This window comes from Anolis carolinensis, chromosome 3 (genome assembly GCF_035594765.1).
Source record: "Anolis carolinensis isolate JA03-04 chromosome 3, rAnoCar3.1.pri, whole genome shotgun sequence".
Taxonomy (NCBI): Eukaryota; Metazoa; Chordata; class Lepidosauria; order Squamata; family Dactyloidae; genus Anolis; species Anolis carolinensis.
The window spans coordinates 251,970,959-251,992,492 of record NC_085843.1 but is presented as its reverse complement, the minus strand read 5'-3'; the positions used below and the strand labels follow the sequence as shown (position 1 = coordinate 251,992,492).

General features: G+C 40.8%; 1 protein-coding gene across 2 annotated transcripts in view; it reads left to right on the top strand.

Moving 5' to 3' along the window:
• col4a4 (collagen type IV alpha 4 chain) overlaps positions 1-21,534 on the top strand; it is a 100,466-nt gene that overhangs the window by 56,431 nt on the left and 22,501 nt on the right. Inside the window, exons 21-30 of one of the 2 annotated variants that reach the window (XM_008106253.3) lie at positions 783-875; positions 1,012-1,175; positions 1,362-1,434; positions 2,763-2,869; positions 4,297-4,480; positions 6,627-6,695; positions 7,685-7,792; positions 16,179-16,397; positions 17,306-17,467; positions 19,141-19,311. In XM_008106253.3, coding sequence (XP_008104460.2) covers positions 783-875; positions 1,012-1,175; positions 1,362-1,434; positions 2,763-2,869; positions 4,297-4,480; positions 6,627-6,695; positions 7,685-7,792; positions 16,179-16,397; positions 17,306-17,467; positions 19,141-19,311 — 1,350 coding nt within the window. Of the gene's footprint in view, positions 1-782; positions 880-1,011; positions 1,176-1,361; positions 1,435-2,762; positions 2,870-4,296; positions 4,481-6,626; positions 6,696-7,684; positions 7,793-16,178; positions 16,398-17,305; positions 17,468-19,140; positions 19,312-21,534 lie in introns of both variants that reach the window. The other variant, XM_062976596.1, reaches the window with a different exon arrangement.

The window sequence follows — 21,534 nt, the reverse complement described above, 5'->3', positions numbered from 1 at the left end:
TCAGATCCTGGGATATAGGCCCTGTCTGGAAGAGTCCTAAGGCCCCTTCTGCACTGCCATAAAATCCAATTCAAAGCAGATAATTCAGATTTTATATGACAGTGTAGAAGGGGCCTAACATGAAAACCATTAATAGCCACTATATCAAATATTTTGAATACAAGTATCACAATTCCTAATAAACCTATGAACATTGGGCAGTAGGATTTTCCTCTAAACCTAAATAAATGGCTTATTTCATAGTCATTCCCATTCTTCTTGGATAAGTCTGATCAATTTATAGCCCATCTTTCCTCCCAGTCCTGGGGCTCAAGGCAGTGTACAAAATTACAATACATGCAAAAATATCAATTAAAATGTATACAAGTTAAAACATAATAAAATGTCAATTTTAATAAATTTTTTAAATCCTGTAAAACCGAAAAGTTGCTAAAACTTCTTGTAATCCATTAATTTTTTTCAGGTTCCATTATAATATAGAAAATGATATGTTAGGCCTACCTTTTCAACAGTCTGTGATTTGAAAACAAAAGTAATACATTATGACTTACATAATGGAAAATCATACAAGTAATATTCTTTCCAGGTTGATGAGAAAGCAGAAATTAAACAAGTTGGATGAATCCAAATCACTTATTACGTTGAGGAAAGAGAAACTGCACTTTTAGTGAAAGAAATTTCAGCTGGTTGCCTGACACTTTGGCTGTCTTAATGATGTTTGAAAAGATAAAAAGTTAATACATGTAATTGATAAAAATGTTTTTTTTAAAAAAAAAATCAAGGTGTGGCTTGTAGTGGAAGAGGAGCTCCTGGGCAGCCAGGGACTAAAGGTCAGAGGGGACAACCTGGAGAAAGAGGTGAAAAAGGAGAGAGAGGCAAGTATATGCATCCCTAACAGAGTAAGTAGTGCATTTCTCTCATATTATGCAATGTAATGCATGTTCTTCTCTATTGTTTCACATAGTAACTTGTTTCCTATAGCTCAGTCTGATTTTGTTTGGGGTTACGTAGGAAGTCCAGGAAGCTGCTCCTGCGGTCCAGGTCCCTATGGTGCACTTGGAATACGAGGCCCACCAGGAGTCCCAGGAAGAAAAGGAGAGGAGGGATTTCCTGGAAGAGGTGGAAGGAAAGGTGATCCAGGTTCCCCTGGCGCAATAGGACGACCAGGCCCTCCAGTGAGTATACATAATACAGATATTCACAGTGCAGCTAGTATGTAATTCTGGGAGTTGTAGCTTTGTAGCCATTCTTCTCTCATCATGCTCATCTAACAAACCTTCACACTCATCTGATTTTGATATTAAGACAAGTAATTAATTTCTTGAATTTAATAATTATGTCTTTATTTTTAAATTTGTAAGGGAATACCAGGTACATCAGGGTTGGATGGTGAAAAAGGAGATAAGGGTGACCCAGCTAGAATAAGAATAAAAGGTAAGTTGTATTCAATGTAGACAAGAGATAAGTATACATATGTGATCATTTTTCAAATTAGGGATTGAGAGCTAGTGTGGTGTACTGGTTTGAGAGTTGAACTGTGGATTATGACTCTGCAAAGGGAACTTCCCTCTGAACAAATCTTGGGATTAGCTTTCAACTTGCCTGTCAGATTGTGATCCAGACACTGGGGAACTTGTTTTTCTACCCATCACCTTTAGTGGGCAAAGTCTGACTTGTGAACTTCATTCAGTGCTCAAACCCAACTTTTGTAGCCCCTTGCTTATCCCCCAAAGCCTTCTAATTTCCTTTCCCACTTTAACCCCTGATCACATAAAATCACATGAATATACCTCCATCCCACTACCACAAGTATTCTAGAACCCCCCTCTGCATATTGTTTTTTTTCCTCTGAAGTTTATTGTGAAATGGTGTCCTATAATAATGGGACATCACTTTCTGATGCCATTTTGAGAAGGACTGCAGAGGAAACTTGTCCCACCTTTCAGTTACAGAGGAAACTTGGCAATATTTTCAGAAGTTAACCTTCTAGGGCAGAAGATTTAGGTTAGCAGTTTTCAGCTCTAAAATCAGTGCATGCCATGTGAGTTGTATGAAACAGCTTATTATAAACAGTAACCATATTATTTATATTTAACCCCTTCTCCAAAAGGGAGAAGTGCAAGTGCTGCAGTTATACCGTTTGTCTCCACATACTGTTCCTCATTGTAAGTCCTCTATAAATAAACTTACTTCAAAGTTAAAATAGTTATCACCAGACATAAAAGAATTTGCTTTTGGTTTGCTATCCCTTCTAGTTTATTATTGCCGTTTCCTTTTGAATAAAATATTCACCTATAATTATTGATTTATCATATAATAGGATTAATAATGTAGGTTTTCACATACACAAACCCTCCAAATAGACTTAAGTTAACATACATCAACATAGACAATACAGGAGTTTCCTTTGCTGATGGCCTTTGGGGAACAAAAGAGGTTAATTTTTCACATTGCACAACCTTTGCTTCAGAGTTCATGGCACTCCTCCATTTATTGCATTACTTTTGCTTCTTTTATCCTCTTATATATATTCCATTTACTGCTTTAAGAAATCTTTAATAGTTTAAGTTCTTTTATGAGAAACATGTATTTTATATAAATGGAACCTAATGTAATATGGACTTCTGTGAATCTAGTATTTTTCCTCGCCAGTTTGCCCAACTGGCTAATGGAACATACTCTTAAACATTTGGATGATCACAGGCTTGAATAGGAAACATACGCAAATCTTCTATTGATTGTCAGTTTTCCATTATTTAAAGGGATAAAAGGACAAAGGGGCCTCCGAGGGGAACCTGGATTTCCAGGGGAAAACGGCATTCATGGCCGAGATGGAGAACCAGGTTTGCCTGGTGAAAAGGGGTTTAAGGTAATCTTGACAATTGGGGAGGTGGAGGGATTGGGGAAAAATACTGGTATTTTGATTGTGGAATATCATGATTGTATGTCTCTATGTGTGTGTACGTGTGTGTATGTATGTATGTGTGTGTATATACACACACACACACACACACACACATATATATATATACACCACAATTTAAAAAAGGTAATCTTGACAATTGTTTTATCCTTCATTGTAAACCAATTCCTCTTCCAAAATGAAGGGAGCAAACTGCTAGTTTAAAAGTCTTATGTTTACCTATGGTAAGTAAAACTGTTGCACTAATACTGCCTTTTAGGAGTTGCTTCAGTTTATTACTATAATCCGAGTGTAATAACATCTGACTGTCCCAACTATCTGATTGTCAGGACTAGAGGGCACTGTTAGGATACAATATAGAGCAACAGCATGGCTCTTCCTAGGCAAGGCAGTGAGAAAAAGCTACATTTTATCACTGTGTCTGTTTAATTTTATATGCAGAACATATGACATGGAAAGGAGGATTAGACTTGGAGGAAGCTGTCATGAAAACTAGAGGAAGCGACAGCAACATATTATTTGTAAAAATAAATAACAAAAACTTGGAACAACTACTGATGAAGGTTAAGAAAGAAAAAGAAAATGCAGGATTCCTGCTGAATATTAAGAAGACAAAAATAATGACCACAGATGATTTACATAGCTTTAAAGTGGGCAGTGAAGATATTAGTATGGTTACCCATGACTCAATCATTAAACAAGAATCAAAAGATGATTAAGACTTGGAAAGGCAGCCATAAAGGAATTAGATAAGATCATTAAATATCAAAGCCAGAATAATGCAGTCCATAATATTTCCAATTTTTATGTATGAGGTCTGAAAGCTAGACAATAAAAAAAGCCAACAGAAAGAGCCTTACAGATACCATGGGTTGTTTTTTTAAAAAAGTGTTTGGGTCTTAGAAAAGATCAGTCCTGAATTCTCACTAGAAGTGAAGGTGGCTAAATTGAGGCTGTTATACACTGTGCACATGAGATGATGGGACTTGCTGGAAAAGGCAATAGTGGTTGATAAAGTGGAAGATAGTAGGAAGAAGGGAAACCTCTCTACAAGTGAATCAAGAAAGTCACTTCCCTGGGTTTTCAAGACCTGAGTAGGGCGGTTGATGACGTAAACTTTAGGAGAGAGATATGATTCATAGGTTCACTATAATCAGAGTTGATGTGATGCCAAATAGCAAAAACAAATGGTTGTAATACTATTCTTCCTGATCCTTATCATAATTTATTAAGGTATGCACCTGGCATTTCCCTAGCACTTACCATCTACTTGGAAAGGCACTGACGAATCCTTAAACTTACTTAAATGTAGCTCTATTTATTTATTGCTGAGATCATGTATGTTAAAGTGTACTTATGTTTATTGTTGCTAGGGTGATGATGGAAGAGCTCTACCTGGTGATAAGGGGTTTCCTGGTGCTCCTGGACTTCCTGGCTCAAGGGGACCTATGGGATCAGCAGGTTTTGGGATTCAGGGCCCACAGGGTGTCCAAGGTCAACCTGGAGATCCAGGAAATCCTGGTGTAAGAGGACCACCTGGCCCTAAGGGTCAAAAAGGTAATCTAGGTTGGGCTACTTAAAATGTTAAGAAGCTGTCATAAATTTTAAACTTAAATTGGATACTTCTTATAAATAGCTAACATATTTGTTACAGTACCTTCATAAAAATAAACTAGTGATACATTCTGTTTTTGTTTACTCAGATTTATCATTGTGTTCATGGTATGTATTCTTTAAAAAGTGATTATTGTGCCCGTACCTTGGGAAGTCAGACTTGGCCATGGTAGTCCATGCTCTGGTTACATCCCGAATAGACTACTGCAATGTGCTCTACGTGGAGTTACCTTTGAAGACTGTTCCTCACTGGAGCGGCATACAGGGAGCACACAATCCCTGTGTTATGTCAGCTCCACTGGCTGCCAGTCTGCTACCAAACACAATTCAAAGTGCTGGCTTTAGCCTATAAAGCCCTAAATGATTCTGGCCCAGCTTACCTCTCTGAACGTATCTCTCTCCACGAACCATCTCAAGAGTTTAAGATCATCTGGGGAGGCTCTGCTCTCAGTCCCACCTCCTTCCCAGGCGCGATTGGCGGGGACAAGAGATAGGGCCTTCTCAATGGTGGCCCGTCGATTATGGAATTCCCTATTATTATTATTATTACATGCATTTATACCCCGCCCTTCTACCCGAGGGGACTCAGAGCGGCTTACATTCTGCCACGAGGGCCAGCAACAAATATACTATAAAAACAAAACAATTAAAACATGATAAAAACATGATAAAAACATGATAAAAAGTATACAAAAATTAAAACGCTGCAAAGCAGCGATATTGCACCATCCTCAGTCATTCACTACTGCTACAATTACAGATTTGCGACCCGATTACAACAGCCAATGAGCTTATTCGCTGAATGCCTGGGCGCAGAGCCAAGTTTTTAGTTTTCTTCTAAATCCCAGGATATTAGATCAGCCCCCTCCCTCTGGACCTTCCATAAGATAGTAAAAACATGGCTTTGTGGCCAAGCCTTTGGAAAACTTGTACAATAGATAGATATGGAGTAATGTGCAATGACTATAGGAACAGCCCAGATTATGCTTGTAGATTACATGATTAATTGTGACTGTATTGTTTTAAATGTTTCTAATTGTTTTAATGTATTTTATTATTCTATTTGCATGTTCATTTTAATTGTATATTGTTTTTAAGGCATCAAATGGTTGCCTATGTCTAAAGCCACCTTGAGTCCCCTTCGGGGTAGAGAAAGGCTGGGTAGAAATGTCGTAAATAATAATAAATAATAATAATATTAGATTTCTACATCATAGAAAAAGAGTTTTTTGCTGTTGTGAACATATATAATTTCATATTTGCAAGAAGTCTTCATTCAGTTAATAGAACCTCAAATGATGTGGTTGTCTGGATATTGAGAGTTAACAGTTGTTCGGGCCCCGCCTATCTTCGCGATCGCATCTCCTCCTATGTCCCAGTGCGGACACTTAAATCTTCCGCAGAGGCCCTCCTCTCACTCCCACTGCCGTCTCAGATACGGTGGGGATGAGGGAGAGGGCCTTCTCGGTGGTGGCCCCCCACCTTTGGAACACCCTCTCCAAAGAGATAACACAAGCCCTGTCAGTATTATCCTTCCGTAGGGATCTGAAAACCTGGTGGTTTCAGTAGGCTTTTGGAAGTGACTAACCTGAAACCTCAGACTCCACCCTGGCCATCACATGGTCCCTGTTCTGCACTTTACCCACTTCCTTCGATTTTGTCACCGTACTAGTTTAACTAATTTTACCCTTATAGCTACTCAGCAGGTCTGAAGTGGTGTAATCCTGGCTTATGCTCCTTGCTATCAATCATGTTTCTACCCTGGTTTTATGTTATTTTTACTGTGTTAACCCTGCCCTAGCTCTTACAGCTGTCGTGACCCATCTGGCAAAACATGCCTATTGGTTGTTGATCACCCAATGGAACTATTTGAAATTGCTTTTTATATCAAATGGGCACATTGTTTTAATTTTTTATCATGTTTAAATTGTGATGTTATTATTGGACTGTTGTATGTTATATGCTGGTATTGAATGTTAACCATGTGTAAACCTCCCTGAGTCCCAACAGGAGATAGAGCAGTATATAAATACAGTTTTGTTGTTGTTGATAACTAGAGGCAAATGCTTTTCTTTTCTTTTGGTTCTAGGTACCACTCCTCCATATACAAGGGCAGATGCGGGGAATCCAGGTGCCCCTGGTATTAAAGGCAGTGCAGGTATGGCTACAAGACCAAAAATGTTATTTCCATAGAAGTCATTATCTATCTTGAAATTATGAAGAAATAAGCAGACCACTGTAACTAAGCTTAAAAATGGAAATTCAGGGTGTGGTAACAGAGTCTGAATCGAAAGACAGAAACAGTATTATTAAAAGTAATAGCCAGATACAGTAGAGTCTCACTTATCCAACATAAACGGGCCGGCAGAACGTTGGATAAGCGAATATGTTGGATAATAAGGAGAGATTAAGAAAAAGCCTATTAAACATCAAAATAGGTTATGATTTTACAAATTAAGCATCAAAACATCATGTTATACAACAAATTTGACAGAAAAAGTAGTTCAATACGCAGTAATGCTATGGAGTAATTACTGTATTTACGAATTTAGCACCAAAATATCATGATATATTGAAAACATTGACTACAAAAATGCGTTGGATAATCCAGAACGTCGGATAAGCGAGTGTTGGATAAGTGAGACTCTACTGTATTAAAATTGACATTCTCTGAGAATCAGCTGGAATATTCCCTTTGATATAGCTAGGAAAGGGCTTGGAAGGGATGTTTTGATGAAATTTGCAAATTATGGCTTTCATAGCAAGAGAGTAAGTTAGTATTACATTGTAATTATCCAGTCTAATTATTCATTCTAAATAATAAAATGAAAATTGCTATATATCATTTGTCTTGGGTGCAGAGTACATTTAATATAATTTTATGTTATACAAATCCATTTTGTGACCAAGTCTCCATTGAAAATGGAGAGTTGAATTGCAGAAATGTATAACTTAGAGGTGAATTACATCTTGTGATTGAATTATTAGATACAAGAATAGATCAAATTGTCTCAAAAATGGGTGTGTGAGTATGAAACCCATGTTTTTTCATAACTGACCCAGTCAATTTCTAATTTGTTCCACAGGAACTTTAAACATATTTAATATGAAAATCAACAGAATCTGTATTTTTTTATTTATGTTAAGGTCCAAAGGGTTTGAGGGGGCAACCTGGACGTCCTGGTCCCAATGGTTTTGATGGGCTCAAAGGTCGACAAGGCAGACCAGGAGTATCAAACATTCCTGGCCCAGAAGGTAGGAAGGAAATAATTTCATTTGCTAATGTGGGAAGGTACAGGACAAACACTGCAATAATACTTGATCTACTCTTAATTGCCTTCATCTTTTCCTTCGTGCTACCTGAAAACAATGCAGCTTCAGTGTACAGCTGAATGTTCTAGTTTTGTTAATTTACATTTAAGAGAAGAGCTGTATCTCTAGCACATTTTCTACATATAAGCTTTAAGTGTCAAAGACAGAACGCCACAAGATTCAAAGTAACAGAGTTTATTAGATTACAGAACTCAAAAATGCCCGTAAAAACACAAGGGCCAGGCAGTTTTTGCCTTTAGTAGCAAAAAGGGACAAAAGTAAATGTTCAAAAGATAAACCGGATTAAACCGGAGTTTAATCCGGGTAAAAACAAACTGCTTGCTTCAGCCTAGGTATTAACAGAACAAAAGCCAAGGAACAAAAGATACAAAGAATGCAACTAATTGGCAGCAGATTCCTCTCTGCTGCCAGCACTGTGCTTAGAGTAACTTGCGTCGCTCCCACACACACACAGTAGACAGGATCTCCAACACGAGCAATTCAGCCAAGGATTGCAGAAGTAGAGTAGACCAGTTCCGTTCCGTAGATCAAAGCCAGAAGCAGACGTTTGTAGTTTTTCCAAGTCCAAGAAGGGGGGAAGACAAGCCGTGGTCAGTTCAGTCCGGGTTCTCAAAGCAGGAGATGGCGTCCGTCAGAAAGACGACGGAAGGTCAAGCTAATAAGAGTAAGCACAGGTTTGCACAAACAAATGCCCACACAATCCCTCCCGCCGTCTGACCTTGGATTCCAATCAACTTACGTCTCAGCACAGGAAAGCACACAAGTCTTCAGGGAAGCGTCCCACACACACACGGATCCCAAGCGTTTGCCCAGATTACCTTGCCCGACGCAATTTGCAATTGCTCCCAAGCCCCATTTTATGCCAGTTACAAATCTTCATCACTGTCAGCTGTCCTCCTTAACCCGGGCGTTTCCTCATCACTTTCCTCGTCAGAGCTGGAACACCTCTGACTACGCCCAACAGCATCTCCAGCTGTGGATCCCGTCCCATCCCTCCAGCTAAGCCATGGGTCTAATCCTGAAGGTCCCCATTCATCTTCTGTCCCATCATGGCCAGTGGCACCCAATTCCTCCCTTACCCGAGTCCAATCCATCTCATCCTCCTCTGAGCTAACCAGCCCCTCCTCCATTCTCTCCGTAAACCCTTCGAAAGATTCTTCGTCAGATGGTGCTGCAAATATGTCTCGCAGTCTTTTTCTCTCTCGCTCCTCGAGAGTATCTGACTCCCGAGGAGTCTTACGCCCACGTCTGTCAGTAACAGAGCCATGAGGCTCAATCATAACACTATCCCCTCTCACAAAGGCCTCCTCCCCCGATGGCGGAGAAGTGGCAGTGATACCCTCCGCTATAGCACCACGACGACTAGAGGTATCAAGTTTCAACAGTGAACGATGAAAGACTGGATGGACCTTTAAACTAGACGGTAAACGCAAACGAAACGCAACGGAAGAAATCTTTTTAACGATAGGAAAGGGACCCAAATACCGAGGCGCAAACTTTCCCCCAGCCTGTTTAATATGTTTGGAAGATAACCACACCAAATCCCCTTCTTCCAACTCCTCCCCTGCCTGCCTGTGGCGGTCAGCCTGAGTCTTCTGCGTTGCCTTAGCTTCCAGCAGTAAGCGACGGGCAACATCATGCAATGCAGCCATTTCCGTAGAGCGGTACACAGGGTCCGAAGAGACCACATTGGTCGACGGCGCCACACCTCCCCGTGGGTGAAAACCATAAGTTAGCTCAAACGGCGTATGCTGACTAGATGTGTGCACCGCATTGTTGTAAGCAAATTCCGCCACCGGTAGCCACTTCACCCAAGCCGTGGGTTGGTCTAAACAAAAACAACGCAGATATTGCTCTAAGAGCCCATTAACCCGTTCCGACTGTCCATCCGTTTGCGGATGGAAAGCTGAAGAAACGTTTAACTTAGTCCCCAAACACTCATGGAAATGTTTCCAAAAGCGTGACACAAATTGCGGAGCCCTATCTGAAATAATCACCTCGGGTGCTCCGTGCAAACGATAGATGTGCTTAGTAAATAGTAAGGCCAACGTAGGGGCCGCCGGAATGGTTGAACAAGGAATAAAATGAGCCAGTTTACTAAATAAATCCACCACCACCCAAATACAAGTATAACCCCCAGACTTAGGCAAATCTGAAATGAAATCCATGGAAATGATTTGCCATGGCCTGTCCGGAACAGGTAAAGACGACAACAACCCTCTAGGGCGCCCAACAGGCGTCTTACTCTGCTGGCAAACGGCGCAGCTGTCACAAAAGCGCAGAATGTCTTGCCGCATCTTTGGCCACCAATAGCTCCTGGTAATGAGCTGCACGGTCTTGAATCTGCCAAAGTGCCCAGCCATGGGTTCGTCATGGTGGGCTCTAATCACCTCCAACCTGAGGGCCCCCACTGGTACGTAGACCTGCCCCCTGCGTACCAATACTCCGTCTTGATCTTGTAGATGCGGCAGTATGGTACGGTTACCTGCTGAGAGCAGCATCAGTTCCTCCTGTGTCCACACATCATCCCTCTGAGCCGCAAGGATCTGGTCATGTAACCCGAGCTCATTATCTACAACACACAGAGAGGCAGTAGGCAAGATGGTCTGACATACAACCTGCTCATTGGTCTTAAACTCCGGCTTGCGGGATAAAGCATCGGCCCGCAAGTTTGCCTTCCCCTCTACGAACTGCACCTTGAAGTTAAACCTGGAGAAAAACAAAGCCCATCGGATTTGACGCTGGTTTAACTTCTTTGCTGTTTGCAAGTGCTCTAAGTTCTTGTGATCAGATCTGACCACGATCTGGTGCCGTGCCCCTTCAAGCCAGTGCCGCCACACCTCAAACGCCACCTTAATCGCCAACAACTCCTTCTCCCATATGGTATAGTTCTGCTCGAAGGGTGTTAGTTGCCGCGAGTAAAATCCACAGGGACGCAAGGTCCCTGAGGAGTCCTTCTGAGACAATACAGCCCCCAACGCGTAGCTAGAAGCGTCCGCTTCTACCACGAACGGTTTGTCAACATCAGGATGGGTTAGTATGTTGTCCGATTGAAAACTAGACTTAAGTTGTAGAAACGCCTCGTGAGCTTCCCGCCCCCACACAAATGGCTGTTTCTTGCGCAGAAGCTGCGTCAAAGGTACCGTGAGCTTTGCAAAATTCGGAATAAACTCCCGGTAATAATTAGCGAAACCTAAGAACCTTTGTACATCCTTCTTAGTTTTCAGCTCCTGCCATGAGTTGACGGCGTCAACCTTATGTGGGTCCATTTTAAGTTCCCTACCTGACACTACATGACCTAGGAACTCCACTTCAGGCACATGAAAGACGCATTTGGAAGCCTTGGCGAAAAGCCCATTAGCCCGCAGTCGGTGCAGAACCTGCTTGACATGTTGACGATGTTCTTTCTCGTCCTTAGAAAAAATCAAGATATCATCCAAATAAATCACTAAAAATTGGTCAATTAGGTCCCTGAACACATCGTTCATGAACCTCTGGAAGACCGCAGGAGCATTACAAAGCCCAAAAGGCATGACTCGGAACTCATGGCATCCGAAACACGTGTTAAATGCCGTCTTCCATTCATCCCCTTCCCGTATACGGATTAAGTTATAGGCCCCCCGCAGGTCAAGCTTGGTAAAGACCTTAGCCCCTTGCACCCTTGATAACAGTTCCGAGATTAAAGGGAGCGGGTACCTATCCCGAATGGTGTATTTGTTTAGGATCCGATAGTCGCAGACCAACCTAAGTTCCCCAGTCTTTTTGGCTACAAAGAATACTGGTGCCGCAGTTGGAGAACTAGATGGGCGAATAAACCCCTTGGCTAAATTTTCATCTAAAAACTCCCGCAAAGCTTGCCTTTCCGGTACAGTCAAGGCATACAGCCTCCCTGCTGGCAGTTTCGCACCTTCTGCCAGCTTGATGGCGCAATCATATGGCCTGTGCGGTGGTAATTTGTCCGCTTCTCTTTTACAAAATACATCAGAGAACTCCCCATACTCAGCAGGCACTCCCTCCATATCAGCATGAGTAACGTTTAAAGTGCAACAATCCTGCCTCTTTAAGATCACTTTACGTGTTGCCCAATCCACTTGTGGGTTTACTACAGCTAGCCAATCCATCCCCAGGATCACATCATATCTAGGCAAGCTCGTAATATCCCACACAAACGTTCCCGTTACTCCCTGCACCTCCCACGTTACTGCTGAGGTTTCCTGGTTAACCACCCCAGTCTCCAGCAGTCTCCCATCTGCTCCCTCCACCCACACGTCGCATGCCTTGCGCACTCTAGGAATGCCATGCTTCTTAGCAAACTCAATATCTATATAGGAGACCGTAGCTCCTGAGTCCAGCAGTGCCAGAGTAGAAACAAGTTCCCTTCCCCCAACAGATAATGTAATGGGTACGAAAACATGCTTCCTCCCCTCAGTTGACTGCTTGAGGAGCCCTAGTGCGTTGGACTCACGTCGCACTAGGGCTGGCCTTTTCCCGAAAGCTGGGAAGGTTTCACATTACAATTTTTGGCAAAATGCCCAGCATTCCCACAGTACAAACACAAGCCCAGCTGCCTCCTACGGCTCTTTTCCTCTGTAGACAGTTTTTTAAAGACCCCAAGCTCCATGGGCTCTTCCCCCATCACCACAGGTGCCCTGGTTACATGCATGGGTGGCGCACACATTGCTTTTGAGTGTTTACGAGCCTCGAACCTAGCGTCTAAACGCAGCACCTTAGCTACTAAGGCGTCCCAGCTTTCAGCCGGCTCCAAGCGTGCTAATTCATCCTGGAGCATATCACTTAACCCGGCAGTAAATAAAAGCATGAATGCATTTTCCCCCCAATCCAGCTGGTGGCGATACAGGTTAAACTTATTTAAGTAATCCAAAACAGTCCCCTTTCCCTGTTTCAACCGATACAGAGCCCACCCAGCGTTCTCCGTGCGGAGAGGATCCCCAAAAGTATCAGTTAACAACTTTTTGAAATTATTCAAATTGTCCTTGACTGGGTCATTTCCCAAAATTAAATTAGTGGCCCATTGTCCTGCGGGACCGGTCAACAAACTCAAAATAAAAGCCACCTTACTAGTGTCAGTAGGAAAAGCATGAACACTGAGCTGTGAAAAATAAAGCTCCACTTGTGCCAAAAAGGTTGGCAACTTGCACCTGGTTCCGTCAAAGCGTTCAGGAGTCAAAACATGTCCTTTCACAGCAAAAGCTGTTTGGCTTACGGTAAAGGCCGTTTGCAATTGGTCTACTTTGGCTCTTAACTCATCCATCGTCTTCCTGACGGGTTTATTGCTGCAATAAACTTTTTATGGCGTCGGGCAATCTGTCAAAGACAGAACGCCACAAGATTCAAAGTAACAGAGTTTATTAGATTACAGAACTCAAAAATGCCCGTAAAAACACAAGGGCCAGGCAGTTTTTGCCTTTAGTAGCAAAAAGGGACAAAAGTAAATGTTCAAAAGATAAACCGGATTAAACCGGAGTTTAATCCGGGTAAAAACAAACTGCTTGCTTCAGCCTAGGTATTAACAGAACAAAAGCCAAGGAACAAAAGATACAAAGAATGCAACTAATTGGCAGCAGATTCCTCTCTGCTGCCAGCACTGTGCTTAGAGTAACTTGCGTCGCTCCCACACACACACAGTAGACAGGATCTCCAACACGAGCAATTCAGCCAAGGATTGCAGAAGTAGAGTAGACCAGTTCCGTTCCGTAGATCAAAGCCAGAAGCAGACGTTTGTAGTTTTTCCAAGTCCAAGAAGGGGGGAAGACAAGCCGTGGTCAGTTCAGTCCGGGTTCTCAAAGCAGGAGATGGCGTCCGTCAGAAAGACGACGGAAGGTCAAGCTAATAAGAGTAAGCACAGGTTTGCACAAACAAATGCCCACACAATCCCTCCCGCCGTCTGACCTTGGATTCCAATCAACTTACGTCTCAGCACAGGAAAGCACACAAGTCTTCAGGGAAGCGTCCCACACACACACGGATCCCAAGCGTTTGCCCAGATTACCTTGCCCGACGCAATTTGCAATTGCTCCCAAGCCCCATTTTATGCCAGTTACAAATCTTCATCACTGTCAGCTGTCCTCCTTAACCCGGGCGTTTCCTCATCACTTTCCTCGTCAGAGCTGGAACACCTCTGACTACGCCCAACAGCATCTCCAGCTGTGGATCCCGTCCCATCCCTCCAGCTAAGCCATGGGTCTAATCCTGAAGGTCCCCATTCATCTTCTGTCCCATCATGGCCAGTGGCACCCAATTCCTCCCTTACCCGAGTCCAATCCATCTCATCCTCCTCTGAGCTAACCAGCCCCTCCTCCATTCTCTCCGTAAACCCTTCGAAAGATTCTTCGTCAGATGGTGCTGCAAATATGTCTCGCAGTCTTTTTCTCTCTCGCTCCTCGAGAGTATCTGACTCCCGAGGAGTCTTACGCCCACGTCTGTCAGTAACAGAGCCATGAGGCTCAATCATAACACTAAGTGTAATTAAAATTTCTTTGTCAATAAAGCTTGAAATTAGTCCACTTGTAAACACAATGTCACATGTTTATAATATTAAAACATATAATTAATCATGATTCGGACGGAACATTTCCCTCCTGGATGTGATCTGCAAGATCTCAATGGTGAAATGGCATGTGGACATGTGTTGTTCTAAGGGATTTGTTATTCTAAGGGCTTTCTTAAAAAGCCCTTAGATCCCTTCCACACAGCTGAATAAAATCCCACATTTTCTGCTTTGAACTGGAATGTATGGCAGTGTGGACTCAGATAATCCAGTTCAAAGCAGATATTGTAGGATTTCTGCCTTGATATTCTGGGTTACATGGTTGTGTGGAAGGGTCCTTAGAAACTTATATTCCTTATTTCCTTTATGTTTTTCCAGTATAAACCTTTCTGAGGGTTTTGAAAAACAGCTCCTTATGGACATTTTCAAACTGAAATGGTTTCTGCAAAATCCTGTATGTGTCCATTTATAAAAATGATTCTCCATACTGTGCAGCAAAAGACAAGACTGGACAGTACAGATTCCATATTTAAAAACCACACTGCCCGAGAAACTATAATAACTGATCATTTCCAGGAACATTTATATATAGTTTCATTTTAAAAGGAGAAACCATACTTCCCGAGCTTGAAAATAATGTACTCAATGAATGATGTCACCTACAAATGTCATTTCGGGAGTTAACAAAGAAATAATGATGGTCATTTTGTCTAATAGTGGAAAGGTTTTTTTAACAGAACAGCCTAACTTTACTCATTACTTTTTTCTTCTTATTGGAAGAAGGCACTTTTATCCTTTTAGAAAATTTTCTTGCTTTTTTATTTTTGTAAAGTAATGAATAACACAATAAATTAGTATTTTTGACAATATTAATAGCACTGTATTAGTTTTATAGGCTTCGTGATATGTTAATTTAAAAAGGCAACTTTCAAAGCTGTTGCAGTTTGTAGTCTCTTTGAATCTTTAAATAAGTTGTTGGAAATAAGCTAAAGTGCTTCACACTAACTGATGTTAATGCAAGTTTAAATTTAAAGAAATTTGAAATCTCAGTATAATGTAGAAATGTCCTTTGAACTTGAACAGTAAAATTTGTGACTTAGTGAAAACTATTAATAATTTCTGTATTAATTTGCTCATTACTGAGCAAACCAAAATCTCTGCTGGGGGTTCTGTAAGTCAAATAATATTTTGAGCAAAATCTTGAACTTTTTTGTGTGCCTTCAAATAGTTTCCAATTTACAGTGACCTTAAGGCAAACATAGTATTGGGTTTTCTTGGCATGATTTGTTCAGAGGTGGTTATCTTTACCATCTTCTGAGGCTGAGAGAATGGTCACTCAGTGGATTTCTATGGCTGAGCAAGGATTCAAACTCTGGACTTGCGGTCCAGTGTTCAAACCGCTACACCATAATGGCTCTCTCCACACTATCTTGTCTCCTTGAACTACTGTAATTTAAAATACCTCTTCAAATTTGTACTAAATATTAATATTATATAATCATTTATCCATTTTCTAGTGATATTATTCTGAGAGTTTGAAGAGTAGACAAATCCATATAATTGAGTTAAATGTCAAGAGTTGTGAACCTACAAGCTTCATCAATGTGTAAACATCGGAGGAGAGCTGTTGCCTTCATGCCCCATTATGAGATATTCATAATTATCTGATTTGCCACTATAGAAAAGACTATCTGATCCAGCATGGCTCTTTATGCACCACTTATTTTACATGGTATGCAATCAATCAGAAATTGAAATAAAACAAATAATCCCAGATTATCTCAATGTCATTATTTTTAGGCTTAAGGGGTGAAACTGGTGATCCTGGAGAAAATGGTGAAGCCGGTTTAAGTCTAGATGGTGCTCCTGGATTGCCAGGCCCTCCTGGGCTTGATGGTCCAAAAGGTGTTCCTGGTGACATCAGTTATGGTCCTCCAGGGATACCAGGTCTCAGAGGTCTTCCTGGATTGCCAGGATTACCAGGAAACCAAGGTGACTCCGGTTTTGATGGGCTTCAAGGTAGGAAGCATGTTGTTCTATACTCATCTAGTGATTTTGTTCAGCTGTAGTTTTGGTTGACCCAATGATTTATGTGAATGGAGTATAAAAATATAAAAATATAATTTTAGTATAAAATGTTTGATAGCTTAAAGTTAGTTTTTGTTTGGGGAACTACATTGAAAAGAAGAACAGGAGAAAGAGAAATGGAGTAGAGGCGGGGAATATGCAGAGACATAGCAGTCTTCTTAAGAGTTTCAAAGAGTTTTATATATTGCCAATTTGCCTCTTTATTGAAGAATAAGTTAGTGATTCATTAATAGTTAGTGATTCATTCATAGACTACAGTTAATGCAGGTTGACTATCTCTTATCTAAAATGCTTTGGACCAGAAATGTTTGGATTTTGGATGTTTTCATGTTTTGGAAAAACATATAGGTACTTAATAAAACAGGACACAAGTCTAGATAAGACATTCATTGATGTTTCATTTACACCTTATGCACTTAACCCGAAGGTAACCTTATACAATGCTTTTAATTATTTTGTGCATGAAACAAAATTTGTGTCTATTGTACATTAGAAAGCAAAGATGTCACTATTCTGGCCACCCAGTTAGACAATCTCAGATTTGGGAGTATTTTATATTTCCAGATAAGGTATGCTCAACCTGTACAATAAAAGCAAGTACAAGCAAGGAAACATAATATAAATCTATATGCCAAACAAGAATTAAGTTTTTCTAGTGTCTGGCCTCTGTGTAAAGTTCCATTAAGTGGTCCTGCTGCCACTCCAAAATGGCTTCTGTTTGCACTCACAAAATGTTGGGGAACATCTATGTTTTTTCTTGCTCTCTACTGTCATGTTGGGAATCTCCATTTTTAATATTTTGGGATATTTTTTTATTTATCAGTGTAACTTTATCTCAGGACAGCCAGGTACACCAGGATTTCCAGGAGCAAAAGGTCTAAGAGGTAGAAAAGGTGACACAGGAACCACGGGATATCCTGGCTCACCTGGACCACCTTGTGACAATGGCTTGCAAGGACCTCCAGGACCTCCAGGATCTGTTGGACCACCAGGTTCCAGAGGTGAGAGCACATCATTATTACAAACTTAGTCTTTCTGGGAAGAAAATATGTGCACATACACTTTGGGGCTTCTTCTTTCTCTTTATAGTGTTTGACTATTTTACATGTTTGTAGAAGCTTGCATTTTAAAGCAATTATGATGAGGCATGGTATGTAAGTTGGTATTTGAGAGTGTATATAGTAAAGCGTGATACCCTGTTTCCCCTAAAATAAGACATCCCCAGAAAATAAGACCTAGTAGAGATTTTGCTGAATTGCTAAATATAAGGCCTCCCCCGAAAGTAAGACCTAACAAAGTTTTTGTTTGGAAGCATGCCCGCCAAACAGAACACCAGAGCATGCAGGATCGGTAAATGTACATACCATAGAGTGTTGTACATGGAAATATTGGTAGTAACAAGAAATTCTTGATAGGATTCACAGTTTGTCTGGTTATGCTGGTTTATGATGACAACTACTGTACAGTATATAATAAATGTTCATTTTTTGTTCAACAATAAATGTGAATTCTTCTTCATGGAAAAATAAGACATCCCCTGAAAATAAGACCTAGAGTATCTTTGGGAGCAAAAATTAATATAAGACACTGTCTTATTTTCGGGGAAACACGGTATCAGGGAGGGGGGAAGTGTATGTTAGATAATGATTCGCTGGAAAAAGAAAAATCACATGCTGGTTGAAAGCAGGAATGGGAAATAACAGGTAGGTTGACCAGAGGTTGATGTAGGAGGGCATCTAGCCAATCCCCAACTCTCAGCCCCTCCCCCAAACTTACCAGAGGGGCCTGGCTACATCTTCAAGCCCCTTGGATAAAGCTTCTGATGATTTTCCCTCATAACCTCTCTAAAGCTCCCGACCATCATTTTGACCCATCAGAAGCTTTCTTAGAAGGGCCTGAAGATGCAGCCAGATGCTTTTAGAGCCTGAAGAACAAGGATTGCAATGAGGATTGACTCCCAGGATTGTGAAAGGTGGTCTGGAGAGTCAATCCCCACAAGCCCAGTACCATGATCTGGACCATGCAGTATCATGTTTTATAAATCCAGAGTAAACTGAGAAAACTCATTTTATTCCGGATTAATCTGGATTAATCTGGATTGACCTGAGGCATCGTTTGTACACCTCAGGTTCACCCGCAACCCATGATGGGTTTTGTGCCTGTGTAGAAGGACCCTAACTAAGAGAACAGGTGCTAGTACTTTTACCCTCCCTTCTCCTTTTAATGTTGATTTTATTTATTCATTTAATAAAATTTGTTCATTCAGCCAGTTCTATTAGACTGATCTATCAAAGCCTTTTGTCTAAGGAGAAATGGAAGAAACATTTTAGGATATGATTACAGTACAATACCAGTAAGAGGTGAGAAAGACAGTTGTGTGTATATGTGTGTGCATTTCCCTTATTTATGAGACTGGCATTTGTATTTGAAGGGCATATCTTATGTCACTATGGATGGTGCTTAAGATATGCTTAATGATATCCCCAGGAGAATCCCCTTTCTTCCTGATATCGGGCCTCCTTTTTTAGTCTCTTCCTTTAGTTCTGGAGTAGAGTGTCCTCTCCTAGGTGATCAGAGGGCAAGGTTGCAAATTGAAGTACTGCAGAAAAGTAAATGAGCTGACATAAGCTTCTAAGATGTTTCAGTACTATTGTTTTATGCACATTTCCCTCAGGTTTGAAGGGCATCAAAGGTCCACAAGGAGATATGGGTGCACCAGGTCCAGCTGGAATGAAAGGTGTGCCAGGAGTTCCTGGAACACAAGGATCACCAGGACCTCCAGGTTTAAGAGGAAATTCAGGACTTCCAGGGGAAAATGGATTGCCAGGTCTTCCAGGACAGAAAGGTATATGGTGCCTCAGCAAACTCTATGTCAACAGTTATGCTTTAGCGTGTTTTTACTAATCATGACAGTACTTCTAATCATCACTGTTTCTATTTCATTGACCTTTAAAGGTCATGAGTTCTACTAGATGGGACTTTAGTTTACAGTCCAGAAATATGAGCAACACACTCATAAGAAAGTGTGGATTGTTTAGACCAAAAACTAAATATTAAGCACTCCCCATGTCTCTTTCTTTAGCATATAGCTTCTAATTCAAGGACAAAAGAAACTAATTTCTTTGCTTATACTATAGCTCAACTGATATCAAGAGGGGCACCTCACAGTTAAATGGAACATACTACACTATTGGGAGGTGAATGGTAAATGGCAAAGTTGAATGAAGTTGCTGAAAGTTTTGTGCCCATGGGCTGCATGAACATAGAGGAGGGATGGGCAACTGTGCAAGGCTAAGGGGCAACAGTATCTCCATATGAGTCCTTGGAGGACTACATCTGCTCCCACAAAAAATGGTCCCCAAACACTTCTAGAAGGCGTGAGGGCATTATGGGTTTCAAAAAATGCCTCCCTTGGGTTCAAGTTGGTCCAGGGAGCCCACAGGATGTGATGGAAATGTAGCTATAGTGGACATTTTGGAGCATTTTGAATCATTGGGGGGGGGGTATAGCTATGTTAATTTACATTGGCCAAAATGACAAAGAATTTGGAAGTACAGCAAGAACTTTCATAGGCAAGAATATCCTTCACCAGGTATATATGATAAATACATAAATAAACTTTATTTGTATTCTGCCCTATCTTCCCGAGTTGTCTTTTTTGTTCAAATATCTGGCTATTCAAACTATAGATTGTTTGTTTATTTGGATCTTGTGATGTTCAGGAGGAATGGCAATACATTTTCTGATCTAGCTTAAGTTGATAAAAGACGGAACATCTTCACTTGGGGCTAAATAGCCCTGTTTTGCTGCTTTTGGACAGGGTCTGGACAGGGATTGAAAAGCTACCCACACTTTCCTCCTCTTTTCCCCATATGATGGGGAAAAGCGTGGTGAGGGGACGTGCATTGCTGCCCTTTTCCCCATATGATTGGGACAGAGTGCCAACGCGGCCAGTCCCATCCCCACCATAAGATGAGGAAAGAAGGGAGGGCACATGGGCACCACAAACCACGCTGTGTGCCTTGTCTCTCACCAGCAACTGCTAGTATGTGACAGTTTTGATTATGAATAGATGGGTCTCATTACAGTATTTTAATCTTAAATTTAGTTTATCCCAAATCTGGAGATTTTTTTAAAAAAATAGTTTAAATAAAAATGGATATACTTATATGAGTTTTACCAAATGATGCATTTTGGTATGCAGTTTTCATAATACAATAGATTCTAAACGCTATGTTCCATTATAATAACTTTGTAGGAATTTTTTTTGAATGAAAAGTTCTGGAACAATTCAAATTTTGGATGAAAACAGAATTTTGGTCAGCCTCTTCGTTTTTATACATGTTTATTTATGTCAACTAATTTTTCTGTCAGCTCATAGTTCTGTCCAGGGATGTGCCAAGATTTATAACTCAGCTTTTGTGTTTTCTTAAGAATTATTTTGCCTCCAGATCTCCCAATCAGTCTTTTTATTTCCAAACAAACTTGACATTGAAAAAGACAGAAATTGATGGTAGGAACCAGAGCTTTGAAATATTTCTTTTGCAGATTGCTATTCAAAATCTTCCAACCAGAGTGGTCAGTAGGAGATTCTGAGATTTGTAATCCAAAAAGTAATTTCTACACGGTCTCTGTCTCTCTTACATAGAGTTCGAGTATTTTTTCTAATTTGGTAACTCTGATTTCAAGCTTCCTTCTGCTGTGACAAAAAAATCTTAGTACAGACAGTCCACGAGTTACATCTGACTTACACACAACTCATATTTCAGAACAGGGGGTGAGACAACAGGAAGTGAGGGCTCTAGGAAGGGAAATTTGTTACATATTGTAGATGTTATTAAATTGAAGCTTTTACGTCTGCTTCTGAACCAAAGTCACCCTGCTGTATAATAATGTGCCACTCAGGTTTGTGAAACAAGTAACAGGAACTTTACTTAACTTCAAGAGATTGAACAGAGCATTTGTATATACAATAGTCTCTCTGATTGTTCACAGAGAACATAGGGAATAAACAGTCCTTTTAAATAGTTTTTAAATATGCCTCAATGCCTTAGAAACAACAAGGCTT